The sequence below is a fragment of the Onychostoma macrolepis genome, chromosome 19 (assembly GCF_012432095.1).
Source record: "Onychostoma macrolepis isolate SWU-2019 chromosome 19, ASM1243209v1, whole genome shotgun sequence".
NCBI lineage: Eukaryota > Metazoa > Chordata > Actinopteri > Cypriniformes > Cyprinidae > Onychostoma > Onychostoma macrolepis.
The window spans coordinates 5,990,694-6,012,121 of NC_081173.1; the positions used below are offsets into that span (position 1 = coordinate 5,990,694).

At 34.3% G+C, this 21,428-nt stretch overlaps 3 protein-coding genes across 5 annotated transcripts in view; 2 read left to right on the forward strand and 1 right to left on the reverse strand.

The window, feature by feature from the left end:
- Nucleotides 1-1,453: 1,453 nt before the first annotated feature.
- Nucleotides 1,454-3,120, reverse strand: polr2k (RNA polymerase II, I and III subunit K). Of its 2 annotated transcripts, none has more exons than XM_058754166.1 (4): nt 3,032-3,120; nt 2,609-2,672; nt 2,365-2,457; nt 1,454-1,604 (listed from the first exon to the last, which is right to left on the reverse strand). In XM_058754166.1, the coding sequence occupies exons 2-4, from the start codon at nt 2,667-2,669 to the stop codon at nt 1,582-1,584; spliced, it is 177 nt and encodes a 58-aa protein (XP_058610149.1). In that variant the 5' UTR covers nt 2,670-2,672; nt 3,032-3,120; the 3' UTR covers nt 1,454-1,581. The 2 variants fall into 2 exon arrangements, with proteins under 2 accessions (XP_058610149.1, XP_058610148.1); XM_058754165.1 differs by having other exon boundaries at nt 2,973-3,111.
- A 32-nt stretch (nt 3,121-3,152) lies between these two features.
- On the forward strand, nt 3,153-16,199 carry parp10 (poly(ADP-ribose) polymerase family member 10). Its single transcript, XM_058754163.1, is given in 14 exon segments — nt 3,153-3,227; nt 3,446-3,528; nt 4,700-4,875; nt 4,987-5,229; nt 6,604-6,834; nt 6,908-7,147; nt 7,150-7,762; nt 7,764-7,896; nt 9,345-9,557; nt 9,645-9,774; nt 10,847-11,797; nt 13,409-13,542; nt 13,764-13,938; nt 15,435-16,199. Coding segments are annotated over 12 exon segments (3,537 nt in total). The 5' UTR covers nt 3,153-3,227; nt 3,446-3,528; nt 4,700; the 3' UTR covers nt 15,734-16,199.
- A 1,562-nt stretch (nt 16,200-17,761) lies between these two features.
- The window catches only part of cpsf1 (cleavage and polyadenylation specific factor 1), a 30,828-nt gene continuing 27,161 nt past the window's right edge, over nt 17,762-21,428 (forward strand). Inside the window, exons 1-6 of one of the 2 annotated variants that reach the window (XM_058754035.1) lie at nt 17,762-17,958; nt 18,229-18,418; nt 20,260-20,287; nt 20,390-20,523; nt 20,609-20,689; nt 20,782-20,933. In XM_058754035.1, coding sequence (XP_058610018.1) covers nt 18,275-18,418; nt 20,260-20,287; nt 20,390-20,523; nt 20,609-20,689; nt 20,782-20,933 — 539 coding nt within the window. In that variant the 5' untranslated portion in view covers nt 17,762-17,958; nt 18,229-18,274. Of the gene's footprint in view, nt 17,959-18,014; nt 18,130-18,228; nt 18,419-20,259; nt 20,288-20,389; nt 20,524-20,608; nt 20,690-20,781; nt 20,934-21,428 lie in introns of those variants that run through there. The other variant, XM_058754036.1, reaches the window with a different exon arrangement.

Genomic DNA, 21,428 nt, shown 5'->3' on the forward strand with positions numbered 1-21,428 from the left:
ATGATGTCATTTCTGTGCTGTCAAAATAAAGCTCATGCACTACCGGACGAAAGTTTGGATTAATTAGAATTTGTATACTCCCCCAGGCTGCATTTATTCGATCAAAAATACAGTAAAAACAGTAACATTGAGAAATATTATTACAAATTAAAAATAACTGTCTTCCATTTGAATATATTTTGATCAAAGCTGAATTTTCAGCATCATTACTCCAGACTTCAGTGTCACATGATCCTTCAGAAATCATGAAAATATGTTGAAAAATTGATAATTTTGCTGCTTGATATTGTTTGATTAGATTTATTTCAGGATACTTTGGTGAATAGAACATATAAAAGCACTTATTTGAATTAAATATTTTGTAACATTATAAATGTCTTTACTGTCACGTTCAATTTAATGCATCCTTGCTGAATAAAAAAACAAAACAAAACTGAAGACTCGAGTAATGATGCTGAAAATTCAGCTTTACATCACAGGAATAAATTGCTTTTTAAAATATATTACAATAACAATGGGTTATTTTGAATTGTATAAATATTTCACAATATTACTGTTTTTTTTATTGTATTTTTGATCATGTAAATGCAGCCTTGACAAGCATAAGAGACTTATGTAAAAGAAAATATTTAAAACTGTTGACCACTAGTGTGACGGTTCATTGAAAGAAACAGAAAATTGATTTTGTGCTTATAACAGCACAAAATAACAGATTTTGCAGGCTACACTCTTAAAAATAAATGTTTTGCAGTGATGCCATAGAAAAACCATTTTTGGTGCCCCAAAGAACCTTTCAGTGAACAGTTCAATTTTGAAGAACATTTTAGAAATCTAAAGAGCCTTTTTCGACTATTTAAAGGATGTTTAAGGTTCTTCATAGAACCATTGATGCCAATAAAGAATCTTTATTTTTAAGAGTGGAGTAGGCCTAAACGTTTCCCAGACACACAGAGAACATATATAGGTTTAGGATTATGAAACTGTCCAAATGTTAGTAAAGTTGCGATTCTGATCATCTGAATTCATTTGTACAGATTGACAGATTTGTTGTGCAGTTTTTGCATCTATTAAAGATTTTTTTTTTCTCCCCACAAATCATGCCGGATCACGTGATCATCAGGTTTCACACAAACTTGTGGAATCTACTATAAAACACTACAATGACACCAAATATTATTACATTCTTTAATTTATATTTGCTTTTCAACAAGAATTCATGTGATTGGGCGAATAATTTCCCCACGCAGACTTCACAACAGGTTCACAAGTTGGTCACGTAAAATAGACCTATAATGTAACTGCACCTTACGATGGCTGATAATATTTCCATTTATAATGGAAAAAAATCCCTTCATTCATCCTAAACTACAAGAACAACTCACTACTTGATTTGAGCACGGTTAACACCAAAACATAAGTCAATTTATAATTCTAAACTGCAAATACAAAAAGAAAACATCCACTCAAGAATTTTTTGGTAAATTGTATTTTACTCAATTTTGATCCATTCAAATTGTACACATGTATTTACACAGTCAAAGATAAAAAAGCTAATTCTAACAGGAAAACAGCAGATTCATCTCATCGGGCATCAAAAACAACCACTGGAAACAGGAGTTAAGGGAAAATATAATGAACACAGGAGGGTTAATACAGAAGACCAAAAAAATAACCAAACAAATCTGATCAAAATGTAAACATAACTATAATTACTTAATTAGTATGGCATATATATATATGAATTTTCTGAATCAAGAAACCATGGCAAGTGCTTAATTTTGTAATTATTAGAAGAATCAAAGTAGTACTTCACCACAAAACATGTCATCATTTATTCACCACCATATGCTCTATGAAATGCATAAGAATTGTGAAGAATGTCCACACATTTCTGTTCTTCACACACAGCTGTAAAGCTCCAAAAATCCACGCTATATTTTACATTATTAACAGCAATTGCCATTGATTAGACATTTTGTGATCAAACGGCATAATGGCAAACCTACTTTTTGAATCGAATGAATGAAAGAACAATGATGAATGAATTTAAATGGTCTGTTTTTCACAATAAAGTCTTAATATAACTTCAGACGACTTGGAAAATAACACATGAGTCAGATGGACCACTTTTATGGGGTTGTTTTTTTTTTTTTTTAAGAGCTTTACAGATGTGGTGACTATGAACTGTCATTGCATGGAAAAGAACAGATTACAAGTTCCATTTTTCATAATGTTACATGGAAAATAAAGTTACAGCATACGATGTGGGTTATGGTTTGGAACAACATGAGGGTGAGTAAATGATGGCAGATATTTTTTTCTTTTCTTTTAACCACTAAGCATTATTTAGCTGAGAAAGGATACATCTTTTGGTCCTCTTCTTGTACATGATTCTGTAACCACATTCTCTGCATCTGATGGGGTCTCTGGCCTTGATCTCATTTTCTGTATGACACTCTGAAACACAGGAGAAAACACTCCACAGCTCAGGGACAGACTGCATTATGGGATCTTGTTTGCACAGTTATAAAAGAGACATGATTATCAATGACTAATACATACAATACATGACATACATAACTTAAAGCATCATGAAGAGACTAATTACCTCCACAAATATAGATCATCGGCTGCTGTTTAGGAGGCTGAATGTCTTTCTGAGAATCCATGGCCTGCAATACACATAAACTGCTACTACTTAATGATTTATTATAGTGATTAAACACTATAAATATATTAGATATATTCTTAAATTAATATATAGTAATGCATCTACTAGTTACATGAGTTACGTTACGCTAAGAACCCATATAGCTAAGAGAGTTATCATTACAATGTGTACGGACACGTTCTACTATTAAAAACTAGTTAGATGCATTATTCCTCATATTTGATACAAAACCGCCCAATATTATTTTTAATTTCATTTATCAGTGTATACAGCAACGAAATGTAAACATTCAACGCATTACCTTTCACGCGTGAGCTTGCTATAAAACGCCGTCGGCATTCACGCATGCGCAATACTTACAAGACAGACATCACAGTAACAAACGCTGCTATTGGTTGAAACGAATGATTGACAGAAATCGAACGCCTGAGCTGGGCTCGTAAAACACTGGTGGGAGGGGCTTATAATTTTACGCAGGGGACTTTTATTTCTCGGATGGCGGCGAAAAACTTCTGAAATCGCGACGACGTCGTTAATCGTATATTTATCGGCAACCGTACGTAATCTCGCAAATATAGAAGTAACGTTATTTTTATATTTTATTTAATTAATTGTTTGAAAGTTTGGCTGTTGGTAATACGTCTTTAGTACCGCAATTAAAAATAGTGTTACGTATTATTATTATTAATTATTTGTACAATAGTGTTATAAACATTTAATTATAAATAATATTATTTTTGTTTGTATCCCTGTAATGTTTTTCTGTGTCAGTAGTGTTGTTGACCGTCTCAAAGCAGGAAGTAACGTTAGTGAGTCACAGCAGCAGCGGCAGTTGCCAGTCAATGTTCATGTTTAAGGTAATCCTGCTCAATTTAACTCTCAATATTGTGTTATGCTGTTATCATGCAAGTATTTTTCAAACATTATCGTGCACAGTTTATATTCTTCTTCGCATTATGAGTATTAATGCGTTACTGTCAGTTATGATCCAGCCTCACCCTTTCAGTTTCTCTTTCTCGGCATTGTTTTATTATTACACGACACAAGATATATTTTCATATATAACAACAAGTTCACAGCATCCAGTTACCAAGTATATCGATTTCTAAGTACTCGTGATTTCTAATTTTATTCCTAACTACTATCTATCTATCTATCTATCTATCTATCTATCTATCTATCTATCTATCTATCTATCTATCTATCCATCTCTCTATCTATCTATCTACCTGCATATAAGATTTCTATTTATAATGAGGTTACAACATCCAGTCACCATCTATTCATCCAGATACTAACTATTGGTATCTGTCTATCTGTCGATCAGCTTATTATACACAACTTTGTAAAAAATGTAAGTGCATTGTAGTAATATGTGACCCTGGACCACAAAACCACTCTTAAGTGTCAATTTTTCGATCTGAAAACTGAATAAATGAGCTTTTCATTGATGTATGGTTTGTTAGGATAGGACAATATTTGGCTGAGATACATATTACATATTACTATTTAAATATTTGGAATCTGATTATGCAAAAAAAATAAATAAATCAAAATATTGAGAAAATCGCCTTTAAAGTTGTCCAAATGAAGTCCTTAGCAATGCATATTACTAATCAAAAATGAAGTTTTTATACATTTACGGTAAGAAATTTACAAAATATCTTCATGGAACATGATCTTTACTTAATATCCTAATAATTTTTGGCATAAAAGAAAAATTGATAATTTTATCAATGTATTTTTGGCTATTGCTACAAATATACCCCAGCGACTTAAGACTGGTTTTGTGCTCCAGGGTCACATATATAAATCCTCAAAAACAATCCAAAAAAGGAAAATGAAAACATTTCCATTTTACGTGAAAAAGAAAGGAAACCCCCACAAACACAACATTTGATTTGATTGATTTTTTTTATTTTAATTGCAGTAGCCTCACATATGGTTTTCCTAGTAAGTTAGGCAGGAATGTCAGTTATTCTCAACCGGCTCCACTTCATTCTTCATGTGTGTTTTCTGTTTTGTCAGGATGGCTGAGGGCGGCCTGGAGGAGCGGAGTTTGGAGATTTTGGATATTCCTGATGATCTGGACGAGGACCTTCTGTGTCTCTACTTTGAAAACACACGACGCTCTGGAGGAGGGGACGTGGTCTCTTTTGAGAAGCATGGAAACCATGCTTTGGTGGTTTTTGAAGATGCAGAGAGTAAAAAAATTACTTTAAATAGATTAAAAATACACTATATTTAAAAATATATAAATAAAATGACAATATTACAAGCACACATAAGCAAAACTTTTGTTTCTCTTACACTAGCTGCTGCCAGAGTTGTCTCCAAGTCCCATGCCCTCCAGAATACCAAACTGACAGTGCGGAGGAAACCACCAAAGGACCCTGGAAAACTGCTGCTGAAAGGGCTCAATCCACAAACTTCACTGGACCATGTGGAGCTTTATGTGGAAAATGTTACTGGGATGTATTGTGAAACAGACTTCATCCTGTATCAGTCTCCGAACAAGGATCTGGTTCTAGTACACCTAAAAAAACCTTTAGACAAAGGTTTGTAGCTCGTCAGTCTATCAGCAGTACATGCAGAAAACACTATTGGCGCCACATTTAAAAAAGTGTCTTTGCATTACATTACAAATATCATACTAAGCTGTGTATATTTGAATTAAATATTGTAGCACAAGCTAGTTTTCAAGCAAAACATTTCACTAAAAGTGTCTTGGGTTTCACAAGGAATTGTTAGTGGAACATGTTCATGTTAATGTGTTCCTCTACACCTGTGTGAACTGTGTGACTTTATACATCCGCTAAACTTCACTAAAACAACAGCAACAGTAAAAACGATGAAGGCAATTCTGAGAAAAGCTGGAGCAGAATTCGAACACAGACTTTATAAAAAGAAACTAGTTTAATTTAATGCTTCCTTAACAAGGATGCAAAATGCATCATCATGGTTTCCATAAAATATTAGGTCGTACAACCATTTTTAACATTCATAATAATAATAATAAATGGTTTTCTTGAGCAGCAAATCGGCATATTAGAATGATTTCTGAAGGATCATGTGACACTGAGGACTGCGGTAATGATGCTGAAAATTAAGCCTTTGCATCACATGAATAAATTACATTTTAAAATGCATAAATTACAGGAAGTTAGTTCTGAGAAAAGATTGAGCAGCATTTAGTATCAAATAATGATATTTTTAAGTACATTTTTAAGTGTGCAAATACTTTTAAGAGCCACTCTATCAGAGATTTTAGTTCTTATTAGTCATTTTAAATCGGTCATCGGATGCCCATTTTCCATAGGTTGGTATGATTCTTTAGGGTCTTCCTGAAATGTCTGCAAAATACTTTGGTTAATATTTCTCAATGGTAGTGTAAAACAATACGTCAAAATCAGCTCTGTTCACAGCGCCCCGTTTCGGTGCATGTCTCTTTAAGTGATAATGAGCTACTGCTAACCCCGCACCTCTCTTCCGTTTTAGTGTATTCAAAACCACCAAACCAAAACTAATCCACTGCGTCCTCAGTGGCTCTCATGTCAGGAGAAAGTGAAGACTTAGGACGGAAATATGCTAAAACGGGACAGTCCATCAGCGGCTGTGGGCGGGGCCTGAGCAAGATGACGTTATACTGCTCAGAATCAAAAAACGGCTTCATAATTGAGGCTGTTTAGGTTTTTCGGGCATAAAATAAAAAAGTAATGAATGGTTTTTATCATTGTAGGGTGGTTATGTTCACACACTGGTAAGACACATTTATATTCAAACACCATGTAAAAGTCAATTTTGCATCCGATGTTCCCTTTAATGCTTGCACAAAATCTAGAACCATTTCAAATAAATTCACGCATGAATGCATGATAATAATCTGTGGTACGCTTATCTTAAATGTTCTGTCATTGTCTATGATTCCATAGATTTCCAGACGCTTAAAGACGAATTTTCCAAGAAGCCTCTAAACGGAGCAAATCTCACTCTGGAGCAGGTCGAATCCACAGACTCCATTTTGGTGGCCAATCTGTCTCTTGCCCTCACAGAGGACATGCTGGAGCTCTACTTTGAGAGTAGTCGTGCTGGAGGCGCTGATGTCCTGGCAGTTAGCATGCTAGCTGATGGACGTGCTAAGGTTTCTTTTAAAGATGTGAAATGTAAGTCAAGATGTCTTTTTTGAAGTCTCTGTTTTAGAGTTCTGGAATCTCAATCGAGTTTTCTCTTTCACAGCTGTGGACGACGTTCTCCAGAAATCCCATCACTATGAAGGTACAGATTTAGTAGTGGAGCCGTACTTTGATTTCTTGCATGCTCTTGAGGATCAGTCGTCTGTGAGCGGTCAAGATGAACAGGGAACATCGACGGATGAGAACCAACCACAGCCGGTCTCACCCCAAAGTCTGACTGTTTCTGTCCCAGCGGTGAGCACCAGCTTGGGAGACAAAGCTGCTCTCCGGACAATGCAACAAATTTAGCGACTACTGCATCTGCTCCTGAGCCGCCTGTCCAGAAGGAATGCGTTAGCTTCGTATCTGTGCTTGACGCCACTAAACATCACCTGCTCAGTTTGAGTAGTTTGCTCGAGAACCTCAAAAAGGATCACCCCAAATTTGACGTCAGTCTAGCAAAAGATGGCGTCCAAATCAAAGGGCCTGACCAAGTTGAGGTTGAAAGACGTAAAAACGAAGTTCTGAAGTTCCTGACTGGTGTTGTGGAGGACCGTCTGACGTACGATAAACTCAAAGCTGAGTTTCTCGGACGGGAGGATGTTAAAAAGAGGCTGAATTTGTCTTTGAAAATCGTACCTTCAACCTACAGCGTGTCAGACTGCACGGTCTCTGTAACGTCTCCGTCCCATAGCGCAGTCAAACAGGCCCGAGACCTGATCGAGTCCCAGATATCAGAGTTCACTGTGCCCATAGCCAAAGAGTGCGAGAGCATGCTCTCTTCAACGGAGTGGTCTGACTTCCTGGCGTCTCTGGACTTTTGCATTGCCAAACTGTCCAACGCTGGTGGAGTGATTACTGCCGTCACCCTGACAGGGATGGAGAAGGACAATGAAGAGAAGATGGTTGCATTTCTCAGCACCTCACGCCAGAGAGACCGTCCTGTCTATGGAGCCAGGAATGCTCAAGTTCCTGCAACTCCATCATCAAGATCTACTGGCGGACATGGGAGAGGTCATCCTATTCCCACTGGAGACTGGAGATGGATTGAGTGTTAGTTACTGAGTTTGCTTTCATTCAACTGGTTTAAATTACATTTACACTATTGATAAAAAGTTTTTTTGTTTTTAATTAATGCTTTTATTCAGCGAGGATGCATTAAATTGATTAAAAGCAGAGGTGGACAACCGTGAAGTAAATTTAAAAAGTATGTGTACTTTATCAGAGTGTTTTTCTTTGGACAACGTTTACTTCACTACATTCCAAAGCGTAATGTGGTACTTTTTTACTGCACTACGCTTCATAAATAAAGGTTTTTTTTTAGTTTTTTTTTACCTTTAATACTTAAGTACATTAAAAATGTAGTACTTTCTTGTACTCAAGTAAATCCTTGAATTACTTTTACTTGAGTAAAAGTAAGAAAGTAGTAGATTTCTTATGTAATTAAGTATTAAATGATATTTAATATGAAACAGTGCAGTAAAATGTACGATATCATGCATTGGAATGTTGTGAAGTAAAGTTTTCTAAAGAAAAACACTCTGCTTTAAAAGTACTTTTCAAGTGTCTGTACTTTATCAGAGTAAAAATACTTCTGTCCGCCTCTGATTAAAAGTAACAGTAAAGACATTTAATGTTTTATTTCTAGATTTCTATGTCAAATAAGTGCTGTTCTTTTGAACATTGATAATAACCAGCAAATTAGTATATTAGAATGATTTCTGAAGGATCATGTGACACTGAAGACTGGAGTTAAATTCAGCTTTGATCACATAAATAAATGACATTTTTAAATATAATCAAATAGAAATTAATTTTTTTTAAATTGTAATAAGTTTTCACTATATTTCTGTTTTTGCTGTATTTTGATCAGATAAATGCAGCCTTGGTGAGCAGAAGTTCATCAAAAACAAAAAATCTTACTGACCTCAAACATTTGAACGATAGTGTGTTGTAGAATTGATTGAAGTTGTTCACAAAATAATTTTTAAAAGTAAAAATGGTTAAATCGTGTTTAAGTATTTTTATTTTAATATAAATATATAAAAGTATTTAAAATTATTTTTAATATATAAAATGAATAATGAGAAATATAGATATGTAATATAATAGGATTGAGTTTTACTGAATTGATGTTAGTAAATAAAATAAAAAAAGTAATTAACTAACAAACAAAATTAAGAAATATTAAATTATCTTATTTAATTCAGTTAATTTGTGAAGTATAAATATCCTGCAATATTGTGTTGAAAATCTAAGGTACTCAATATCAGAGTGAATCACAGCCGTGCAGATATTCAGAAACTTAACTTCTCTTTAAAAATCTTGCAAACTTAGCCTATTGCCTCTGAAATGGAATAATTTTTCTCCTAATTCTTATCATTTCTATTTCTATTATAATGTGTTGTAATTTTTCTCAGTCTTGAGCTGAAGTGAGAACTATGAACTGTGTGGTAATTGTCTTTTATGATTGCTTTGCAATCTCTTAATTTCACTCGCAGATTCAGGGAGAGTGGAGTGTGTGCCAATCAGCGGCAGAATTATTAAGTGCTATTATCGGATCAATCTTTACAAAGACCATTGTGGTGACCCAGCCTGGCATTTCCCGCTTCCTGCTGGAGGAGGAGGGTGTCAGCATACTGGCAGAGATGACAGCAAAGTTCGAAGTCTATATCGACATGGCCAAAGTGCACTGGGAGCCTCTAGAAGATGATGTAATATATGCAGCCTTGTTGTTTATCCATATATATCTCATATGCTCAGTAATACTTTAGGGCTGATTGTATTTGTGCTTTCCACAGGACATACTGGAGCTGGCATGGAAAATGACAACCTGTCAAAACTTCCAGAGAAGTTCCTCTGCAGACTCCATTCAGCAATTCACTGCTGGGGTCCCAAATGGTCGTAACTCAACCGATGCACGTACTTCAGGTCATTATAGATCATTTCCCTGACTGATTCTTTACCTGTCGTTTAATTATAAGTGGGCCGAGACCCTTTAGTTCCACTTCTTTTCTGCGTGAAATAAAATACAATGATTTAGGGCCCTGTGTTGCGCAATGCGGAAAACACAGACGGAATCGCAGAATCCAACTATAACAATGAAATTTACTGTATAACGTGGAATGTCACGGAGTTTGTCAAACTTTGGATTAATTAATCAAAAGTAGGTCAGTACACTAAAATCAAATCGAGATATGCACTAGTATCTGTAAATATTAAGCCGCAAAAGACTATTTAAATATTAATCCTGCATGTTCTGAGTGTCTCTGTGTGAATGAGTGGTGCAGACGCGCGGTTTCGTTGCTAGACACACACTGAAGCGCACGTGACGCTCGCGGTGATTTCAGCATCTGCCGTCTAAATTAATGAGGACATAAATATACACAAACAACATCTCCAGAACTGCCCTGAGAGTCACTTCAGGAGCATTTCACCTTTTCATTTGAGTAAAAATAATGTCATGTCAAATACGCACAGAAACTTAAAGGTCCTCATGGCAACCCGTCAAAATAAAAGTTTGGATTAATTTGAAGAAATTGTGTCAGAAATATATTACTATTGTCCAGTAGAATGTACGTAATACTACTACTATTACTAATACAATTATTACAACTTAATTATTTTAAGGAATAATCACACAATATTGCCTCTTTGTTTTAATTTTTATTAAACCCCCTTTGATTGCCAAAAAATAAAGAGTTTGTTTAGCTTTCATTAAAAGATAGCCTAAATTAAATTAACGTGTTATGCCTTCTTTTGATAACCAGAAAAATTAAAATACACAACATAGAATTTCTGAAAAAACACAATCTTTCATAGGGCTTTTAATAATAAATTAAGTTGTTCAGAAAAATTAAAATGGAAAAAATGGAATTTGGAACAAAATAAAACAGAATTTGGGAAAAAAATATATAACGGATTTCATTGGGCCCTAAATACAATGCTAATCTGTTGTTTTTTGTTTACACCCAATGGTTACCGAATGTTTTCTGTCACTCAGCTCGTATTGAAGAAGCTAAGAAGATCTTGGCAGTCATTGGCAGCGATTTGAACCCCCAACCTTCTAGTTTAGGAGTCACAGACATTGAATCTCTGGATCTGTATTCAGACCGGAGTCAAGATACCTCAGCAGCAACAGAAGAAGAGGCCGACCAACCCCAATCACTGCAGGCCCATGACCTCCAGAGCACCTCTGCACCCATGGACGTCTGCAGCCTCGACGAAGACGCAAGCTTCTTGCTGGCCATTCAGATGTCAATGGAGCTCAACCAAAGATCGGATGCAGAGGACTTCCAGAAAGCTCTAGAACTGTCCCGGAGAGAGTCCATGCCAAACGAGGAGAACACGCAGCTGGAGAGAGCGTTTGAAATGTCCTTGCAAGACACCATCACGACAGCTAACAAAGCCGAGATCTGTGTGTTTGCTAACTACAACCATGATCTTGTCAGGGTGGACATCGCATTGGGCAAGAAGGTTGGATTGAGACAGTGTGAGGAGAAGGTCGAGAACAAGAACCTGCGGAAACTCTCCTCCCATCAGAAGAGATGCATAGAGCTCATTAAGAGGAAGCATGCGGTCGAGATCAGCATCCAGGGCACCACCGCAGTCCTCTCCGGCTTTAAAGAGTACGTCTCTGAGGCCGTGATGGACCTGAAGAACGTCCTGAGAAGGACAGAGAACATGATGTCGGATGCTGAAATTGTGAAGACCGTACAGTGGGTTTGGGTCGAGCAGGGCTCCTCCTCGAAGGCCATCCCGTACTCGCCGGATGCCACGGTGTTCATTGAGAACGCTTGGAAGATGAAGCAGAAGAAGATCGATATTCTCTTCAACAATCAGCCATACAGCATTGACTTCGAGAAGATGGAAGAGCACAGTTTGGCATCCGGGAAATCCGTGTCTATTAAACGGAAAATGCTGAGCACAGAGGACTTGTACACAGAAGGTGAAGGTACAAATTAAGCTGAATTACATAAAACCCCCAAAATAATGGAATCCCCAAAGGGAGACTCCACCGTCTCTGCTGTTGATGCCAGACTTCACTATCATTATTTTTTGTTTAAAAATAGTTCTTCATAATAGTTTCCAGACATACATCTTTTTCAGATGATATACACATGATATGCCAATTAATTAGTGAAATTATTTATGAATTTAAGAATATGTAATGTAATTACGTTGTTGATTATGTCAAGTTGATTACACATGATATTCTGATTAATTAGTCAAATTAATCACAATTAGTTGCTTAAATCAATATTTGCTGGGAAAATCTCTCAAATTAAAATAATTTAAGAATATGAAAGTATTTAATAATTTAGATTTTTTTTTTTTATGATTTAGTTTTGTCAGTTGTATTTAAAAACAAATCAATCAATCCTTTTGTTTAGTCAGTTGTTGATTTGGTATTGTCAGTTGATAAAAAATGTAATTGAATTAATTGTCAATGATATGTCAGTTAATTAGTCAAATTATTCACAATAAACTGCATAATTCAGTGTTGAGAAAAAACTTCAAATTAAAATAATTTAAGAATGTTAAATTATGAATTTATTGGGAATTAGGATTATTGAGCCAGCCAAAGGAAATTACAAAAATATATATTATGACTTTAATATATTAAAATTGATATATTATTTGTTTTATCTTAGTATCTGGCCTTATTCATTAGTATTATTGGTCACACTTTAGTTTGGGGACCAATTCTCACTATTAACTATCAACCATGGCTTTTGCCTCAATAAACTCCTAATTTGCTGCTTATTAATAGTTAGTAGGGTAGTTGGTAAGTTTTAGGAATGGGGTAGGTCAGGATTAAGAATAAGGCATGCAGAATGGTCATTAATATGTGCTTTATAAGTACCAACAAACAGCCAATATGCTAGTAATATGCATATTAATAAGCAACCCCTAAACTAAAGTGTTCCTGTAGCAAATGTTAATGTGGTTTGGTCTGAATGGGATACTTCAAGCTTGAATTGGTTTGATTGTAGAACAATCTGAAGATGTTGTCACTTTACTAAAACAAAAAAGGTTCATTGTCAGTAGTTCAGTGAGGTATGAAGCACAGCTCACACAGAAGTCACTTTTTACACAACCAACTTTAACATGACCAAAATCTGCATATGGGGAACTTCTTCATCCTCTTGTGATCTCCCAATTGCACAGATTCCTTGAAATTTCGCAGAGCATGTGACCACACCCTTTACTTGAATATTTGTTTGTTTTTTGTAATTGATCACATTAGATTAATGTGATAAATAGCTCTTATAGAAATGGTGTTATGTCGGTGGAAATCAGAGATGAGGGAGAGTAGGATCCAAATGTAGCATCCAAGGATGAGGAGCAGGAACCAAGGAACAGGCATAGAACCGAGGCAGCCAACACAACATCCAACACTGGACAAGACCTGACATGAGCACAGGAAACAGGGAAGCCGGAAGAACTACAGACTGACTACAAAGACACAGCAGACAGGAAGCAACTTAAGAAAACAGGGAACAGGCCAGAATCACGACAAATGGCATAAGTGTGTATTTAGTAGACAATGTTTATTTTTCAGATGAAGATTACAGTCTGCTGTCCAGCATACCTGAAGTGTGTCCCGTGGATGTGGACTCTGATGAATTCCAGAATGTGGTCAAAGATTTCTATGACACCCTTCAGGACAACCACAACAAAATCAGAATCATTAAGGTATGATTTAACACGGTCGCACAACTCGGTGTCTGTCAGTGCATGTGTAGTTCAGAGTGGTTAGTGTGCAAGACATTAATAGTTTTCAGAGTAAAAACCTGTGAATTTACTATTAGGTTTGGATTCAAAAAGTTTATAGGAATGATTATCTGCTTCGGAAGTGATTTTGGTTGTCTGTTATCGGCTGCTATCTCTCACACTGACTCTGATGGTGTTTTCAGGTTGAGAAGCTGATGAATAAACTCCTGCATGACCAGTACAGGCTGAAGAAGGTCAGTATTGAGCAGAGCTCCTCAGAGTCGCAGGTGCAGCGCACCCTCTACCACGGCACCAGTGAGACCAGCGTCAAGGAGATATGCATTCACGGCTTCAACAGGAGCTTCTGTGGGAAAAACGGTACTATGCTGTGATTGTGAATCAGTCATATGCTGCTGTTTGATACGGCAAGCTTCACAGTTAGCATGCTTATAGCAGGGCTATTATAGTTAACTAATACTAAAACTAATACCATTAAAAAATACAGGTTACACTTTATTTTAAGGTGTTCTTGTTACAGTGTAATTATACATTTAAGTACTGAGTAATATTAATTAACTACTTGTACTTACTATATGGTTAGGGTTAGGATTAAGGTTCGGTTTAGGGTTACTTGCATGCAATTATGCATAATTTATTGTTATTATAATAGTAAGTACATGTAACGTGCAACAAGGACACCTTAAAATAAAGTGTTACCAAAAAACATTTTATTTATTTCAAATCAAATAAACATTGACTTAAAGAATAACATTTTAACAAATTTTATTTTCAGCTAGTTGCCAAGGCAACATTTCTCTTTTTTTTGTGGAGTTTAACTTGAAGTAATAAAACAACTAAAACTAAATTAAACTATTAAATAAAAACTAGTGCTGTCAAACGATTAATCTTGATTAATCACATCCAAAATAAAGGTTTTTGTTTACATAATATATGAGTGTGTACTGTGTATATTTATTATGTATATATAAATACAAACACATGTATATATTTAAGAAAAATGTGTTATATTTGTATAGTAAATATATTTATATATATAATATAAATTATATAAATATATACTTGTAAATACATGTAAATATTTTCAAAATATATAATGTATGTGTGTGTGTATTTATATATACACAGTACACACACATATATTATGTAAACAAAAACCTTTATTTTGGATGCGATTAATTGTTTGACGGCACTAATAAAAACTGTATAGACATTAAAAACAAAAACTAATAAAAATGACAAAAACACATTAGTAAAACTTTAAAATTTAAGTAAAAACTGAAAATATAAAAATAGAAATCTACTTCAAAATATTAAAAACTATAATTAATAGTATAATTGATACCAAAATAACACTGGCTCATACATTAGGTTTTGAAAAAGCAACATCCCAGGAACACCCAATCAATTACCCAAATCCCAAATTCATCTAAATGTGACAAAAATTGTGATGTGATGTAATGTTCTATTTCATATGAATCAGGGCTATTATCATTAACTAAATCTAGAAATAAAAAAATTGTTACTTGAATTAGCTGAAAAAACAACTTATGTTATTTCAGCTATGTTTCTTATTTTCATTTACTTTAAACTGAAGTAAATATGTAAAAAATAATTAATAAACATTAATACTTACAACTAAAATAAAAACTATATAGACTCACAAAAAAAACAAACAAAAAACCCCCAAAACTAATAAAAATGACAAAAACACACAATAAAATAGCTTTTAAAATAAACTTAAAATAAAAGAGAAAATTTAAATCTAATTCAAAATGTTAATAAAAACTATAATAGTACATAAATGAGACATAAATACGTGAATTTAAAAATGCATCTTCTTTTTTCTCTGACAGCCACTGTGTACGGTCAGGGCGTGTATTTTGCGGTGAACGCCTCGCTGTCCGTGTCTGACACCTACTCCCCACCCAACGCGGACGGGCACAAGTTTATTTTTGTGGCCAGAGTGCTGACCGGAGACTTCACCGTGGGCAAATACGACTACAAAACCGCCCCGCTCAAGGAGAGCTCTGGCATTCCTGTCAGATACCACAGCGTGACGGATCAGATCGGCTCCCCGACTCTATTCGTCATCTTCAACGACACGCAGGCTTATCCAGAGTACCTTATCACATGCAAGAAGATCTACGGCTAACCGCATACTTTCACATTTTTAATGTCACTGGCAATCATGTCTAATCATTAAACCGCTCTCACTTCACTGCGGATGTGTTTCTTTTAACAAGATTGGCTCTGAACAGTAGTTGAGTGTTGTTTTCTGTTTTTGTTTTTTTATTGTGTGAATAATTGGATTCTTCTGTGTTGTAAGTGACTGACAAAATATTTGCATATTTTAGTGTGCTTTAATGATTGATATTTTTAAACAAATGAATTCAGTCATATTGATATTGTTTGTTTTAAGACTGTCAGCTTCACATCACTCACAGATTAGTATTTTTGGTGTCAAAAATAAAGTAAATAAATGCTGGAATGAAGTTATCTGTACAATGTTTTTATACAGTAATAGCAGTATAAATACAGTAACAATGTTTACAGTAGATTCATGTTTAATTCTATTATTTAATTGTACACTGTAAAATAAAAAGATTTGGGGTTCCTCAGATCGTCACACTTGAAATAATTTGGCAACACCAATAACTTTTTAAAATCTAAATTGATGCCCATCTGAATATGTGTGTATAATATTTATAAGTAACACTTTACAATAATGTTCCATTTGTTAACTATATTTAATGCATTAACTAACATTAACGATGAGCAATACATTGTTGCGGTATTAATTAATCTTTGTTAAGGCTAGTTAATAAAAATACAGCTTTGTTAGTCCATGTTAGCTCAGATCTATTAAATAACTAACAAATACAACTTTTTTTTTTTTAATAAAGTATTAGTAAATGTTGGAATCAACATTCACTAAGATTAATAAATGCTTTTTCACTGTTAGTTAACTAATGGAACTTTATTGTGAAGTGTTACCTATTAATAAAATAATATGATAATTATATTATAATTGTAATATCATGACTTTTTGAACATTTTCACTTTTTTATATTTACTATGTCCATAACATCTATATGTTAACATATATAACATAAATACACTACCAGTCAAAAGTTTTTGAAGTAGAATTTATTTAATGTTTTTAAAAGAATTCTCTTCTGCTCACCAAGCCTGCATTTATTTGATCCAAAATACAGCAAAAGCAGTAATATTGTGAAATATTTTTACTATTTAAAATAACTTTTCTATTTTAATATATTGTAAAATGTAATTTATTTCTGTGATCAAAGCTGAATTTTCAGCATCATTACTCCAGTCTTCAGTGTCACATGATCCTTCAGAAATCATAATAATATGCTGATTTGCTGTTCAAGAAACATTTATTATTATTATTAATATTTAAAACAGTTGAGTACATTTTTTCAGGATTCTTTGATGAATAGAAAGATCCAAAGATCAGCATTTATCTGAAATAAAAAGCTTTTGTAACACTATACACTATACCATTCAAAAGATTTGAGTCAGTATATATATATATATATATATATTTTTTTTTTTTTGGGTGAGGAAAGAAATTAATACTTTTATTTAGCAAGGATGCTTTAAATTGATCAAAAGTGATGATACAGACATATATAATGTCATAATGTTACAAAAGATTTCTATTTCAGATAAATACTGTTCTTCTGAACGTTCTATTCATCAAATTCTACTCAGCTGTTTTCAACATAATAATAATAATAATAATAAATGTTTTTGAGCAGCAAATCAGAATATTTGAATGATTTCTGAAGGATCGTGTGACTGCAGTAATGATGCTAAAAATTCAGCTTTGAAATCACAGGAATAAATTACATTTTAAATTATATTCAAATAGAAAGCAGTTATTGTAAATACTAAAAAATATTTCAAAATTGTAGTTTTTGCTGTACTTTAGACCAAATAAATGCAGTCTTGGTGAGCAGAAGAGACTTCTTCAAAAAAAACATTCAAAATCTTACTGTTCATAAATCTTTGACTGGTAGTGTACATGTTTTAGAAGCGATACATTCAAAGAAAAGAGTTCGTTTAAGCGGCGCAGAAGAAGAAGAAGACGAAGAAGAATGTAAGCGGCGCAGAAGAAGAAGAAGACGAAGAAGAACGTAAGCGGCGCAGAGAAGGGAACTCACGTCGCGCTCAGTGCGCGTGTCGGACACATTTCAGCGCTGCGCTGCTGCCGCGAGTCATTCTGGGAAGTGTAATGAATGAGAAAGTGCTGTCCACTGTGCTGATAATGTGCTGAGTTCGGGGTTAAATAAATATATTTATGAGACCCACTAGTCAAAGGGCTCATTTGGAAAACAGCACAATAATTCGCTGGTATGTTCGAGTTTATTTTGCGTGTCTACAGATGATGTTTATTATGATCAAACACAGCTCGCTAGCATATTAGCAGGAAAAGCTTGAGATGCGTATAATGTCAATAAACGTTCGTGGACATGAGTACATCACAAGAATAAGCCAGGATATGTGTGTATTTGGCGCTTTATGGTTTGTGGATCAGTTAGATAGTAATACGAGCGGCTGTAGAGTTTGTAAACAGTGTGAAGCGCTAGTCCTCACTCTCTCTCTGTGTGTGTGTGTGTGTAGGTGCTGAGGAGAGCTGCTCTTCCTCATCCTCATCCTCATCTTCATCATGTACGCGGTGTACCGTCAGGCTCATCCGCCCACTGCTGTGGAGTTCGCAGTGTACTGCAACTTTATCTCCAGCCAAGAGAAGAACCTGGTGGTGGCAGGAACATCTCAGCTGTATGTGTACAGGATCATTTATGATGTGGAGGTGAGGGATGTGTTTCTGTCTCTGCTGAATAGAACCGAAATGAGACGCGACATGTGAAATTTCAGTTTAGAGGGTGTTTAATGGAGTCAAGAAACAGTCACACCACTGATGTTTGACGGGTTCGAAGGATTGAAATACTTTTGTCTTAACTATATAGTGAGTATATATAACTATGTATGTGACCCTGGACCACAAAACCAGTCTTAAGTGTAAATTTTGGTTTGTTAGGATCGGACAATATTTGGCTGAGATACAACTATTTGAAAATCTGTAATCTGAGGGTGCAAAAAAATCATAATATTGAGAAAATCACCTTTAAAGTTGTCCAAATGAAGTTCTTAGCAATGCATATTACTGATCAGAAATTAAGTTTTGATATATTTACGGTAGGAAATTTACAAAATGTCTTCATGGAACATGATCTTTACTTTAATATCCTAATGATTGTTGGCATAAAAGAAAAATCAATAATTTTGACCCATACAATGTATTTTTGGCTATTGCTACAAATATACCCCAGCGACTTAAGACTGGTTTTGTGGTCCAGGGTCACATATACTAAATAGCAATATATATATATATATACAGTCAAACCAAAATTTATTCAGACACCTTCTCTCACATTATCACAGTTTATTCGCTATAGTTTAGAAAATTAGTTAAACTGTGTCAGAACAAATTCATCTTGATAATGTCAGATAACTTTGATAGAAAGGTATGTAATGAATTCGGTTGAATAGCTGTCAAATTTAGATACACAATTAGATAATACCAATTTAGGTTAACCAATTACCATGCAATGCTTAATTTTGTTCAGTCTGTGGTTGGTGTAAAAAGTTCACATTAGCAATTAAAGAAAAAAAAATGTTTATCAATTTTACTGGTAGTCCACTGTATGAAGATTTTTTGGGTATAATATGTCACAGTTTACTTTATTTTGCTATCCTCACTTACATAAATGAACTATAGTGTCCTGCACCCACTAGTAAAAAGATATCAAAAATAATATCTGGTGTGTCAATAATTTGTGGTTTGACTGTATATAACTTTATGCATAGTATATATATATATATGTATATGCGGGTCAGTGACGTTAAGATGTCCGCATCTTGATTTTATGTCCATAGAAAGCACATTAAATGTAAGTAAAGTGTCTGCTTTTAAGGTTTCAAATAAGTTTTTGGAGAATAAAATGTCTAAAAATAATTTGGTTGAAATAATGTTACATTGTCGTTCAGTGTAACAATATTTATGTAAAAATTCAAACAACATGCTTATTCTGACTTATGCATATTAAAATATATAAAAGAATAAGGGAGCATATTCAATTTTATTGTTTTAAATGAGTAAAAAATTCTTACTGACAAATGGGCAAAACCTAGGATAGTGGCACATTTTAAAAATGCAAAATTACAACTAATTAGTATTTGGGGTGATAGTAATTCAAAAAGTCTTTTAATATGTCATAAATAGATTTTTTTGTTGTAAATATGCCTGACAAGATTGTTACACTGAATGACAGTTTAGTGGGTCTTCTGTAAATCAAGGAAAAATGTATGATATTTATTTTATGTCATGATAAATATTAAAGTTTAATATAAAAGTGTAATATAATAATTCAATCATTTTAAATCACAAACATTGTTTTCTTCTTTTTCCTACCATTTTAAACCTTAGAAACTGGTTGTGAATTGTTTTTATTTTTTGTCTCTTTATATAAATAACTTTATATAATTATGCTCTCTTTATATTTAAAAATAAAAAGTCACTTGGTTTGGTTCTGTTTGGTTTAAATGGGTCATTAATATAAACATTAATAATTTTCTCTTATTGCATTCTAGAGCACTTCCAAATCAGAAAAGTCGTCAGGTAAGACTTTTCATTTTTGGTCCGCAGTCAAGCATCCTGTAGATTAAAATTATTATGAATTTTGCTGTGATTGTTGTTGTTATTATTAATATTCAATTGTAGAGGGCAAGAGCCGAAAAGAGAAGCTGGAGCAGGTGGCGTCTTTCTCTCTCTTTGGAAATGTGATGTCCATGGCCAGCGTTCAGCTCGTGGCCACCAACAGAGACGCCTTGCTTCTCAGCTTCAAAGATGCCAAGGTACGTGTGACTACATTACAGCTACTTCCTGCAAAATTAAAGCTTTGAAGAGTATCTAAAGTCAGTGCGTTTGTTTTTCTTCCAGCTCTCAGTTGTGGAGTATGATCCAGGCACGCATGATCTCAAGACTCTGTCGCTGCACTTTTTCGAGGAGCCGGAGTTGAGAGTGTGTACTGCATGGATGAGGATGTGTTGAACTGCTGATCTGTGGAGGTGTGTGTTTTGATCGCTCTGTGCTGTGTGTTTGGATGGTTTCAGGAAGGGTTTGTTCAGAATTTGCACATCCCCATGGTGCGGGTGGACCCAGAGAACCGCTGCGCTGTCATGCTGGTGTACGGCACGTGCCTGGTGGTTCTGCCCTTCAGGAAGGACACGCTGACCGATGAACAAGAAGGCATTGTGGGAGAGGGGTACGAACAATATTTTCTAAATATTTGCTGGCATTTTAAATTATTACACTACCACTGAAAAGTTTGGGGTTGGTAAGATATTTTTAATGTTTTTGTAAGATTTAAAAAATTAAAAAAAAATGTTTTAAGTAGTACTTTTAATTAATTAATTGCGATTAATTGCATCCAAAAATAAACGTTTTTGTTTACATAATATATGTGTGTGTACTGTGTATATTTATTATGCCTATATAAATACACACATATACATGTATATATTTAAGAAAAATGTTGTTTATATATTAAATATATTTATCTGTAATATAAATAATATAAATATATACCTGTAAATGCAAGTAAATATTTTCAAAATATATACTGTATGTGTTTGTATTTATATATACGTAATAAATATACACAGTACACACACACATATGTAAACAACAACTTTTATTTTGGATGCGATTAATCGTTTGACAGCACTAGTTTTAAGGTTTTTTTTTTTTTTTGGTCGAA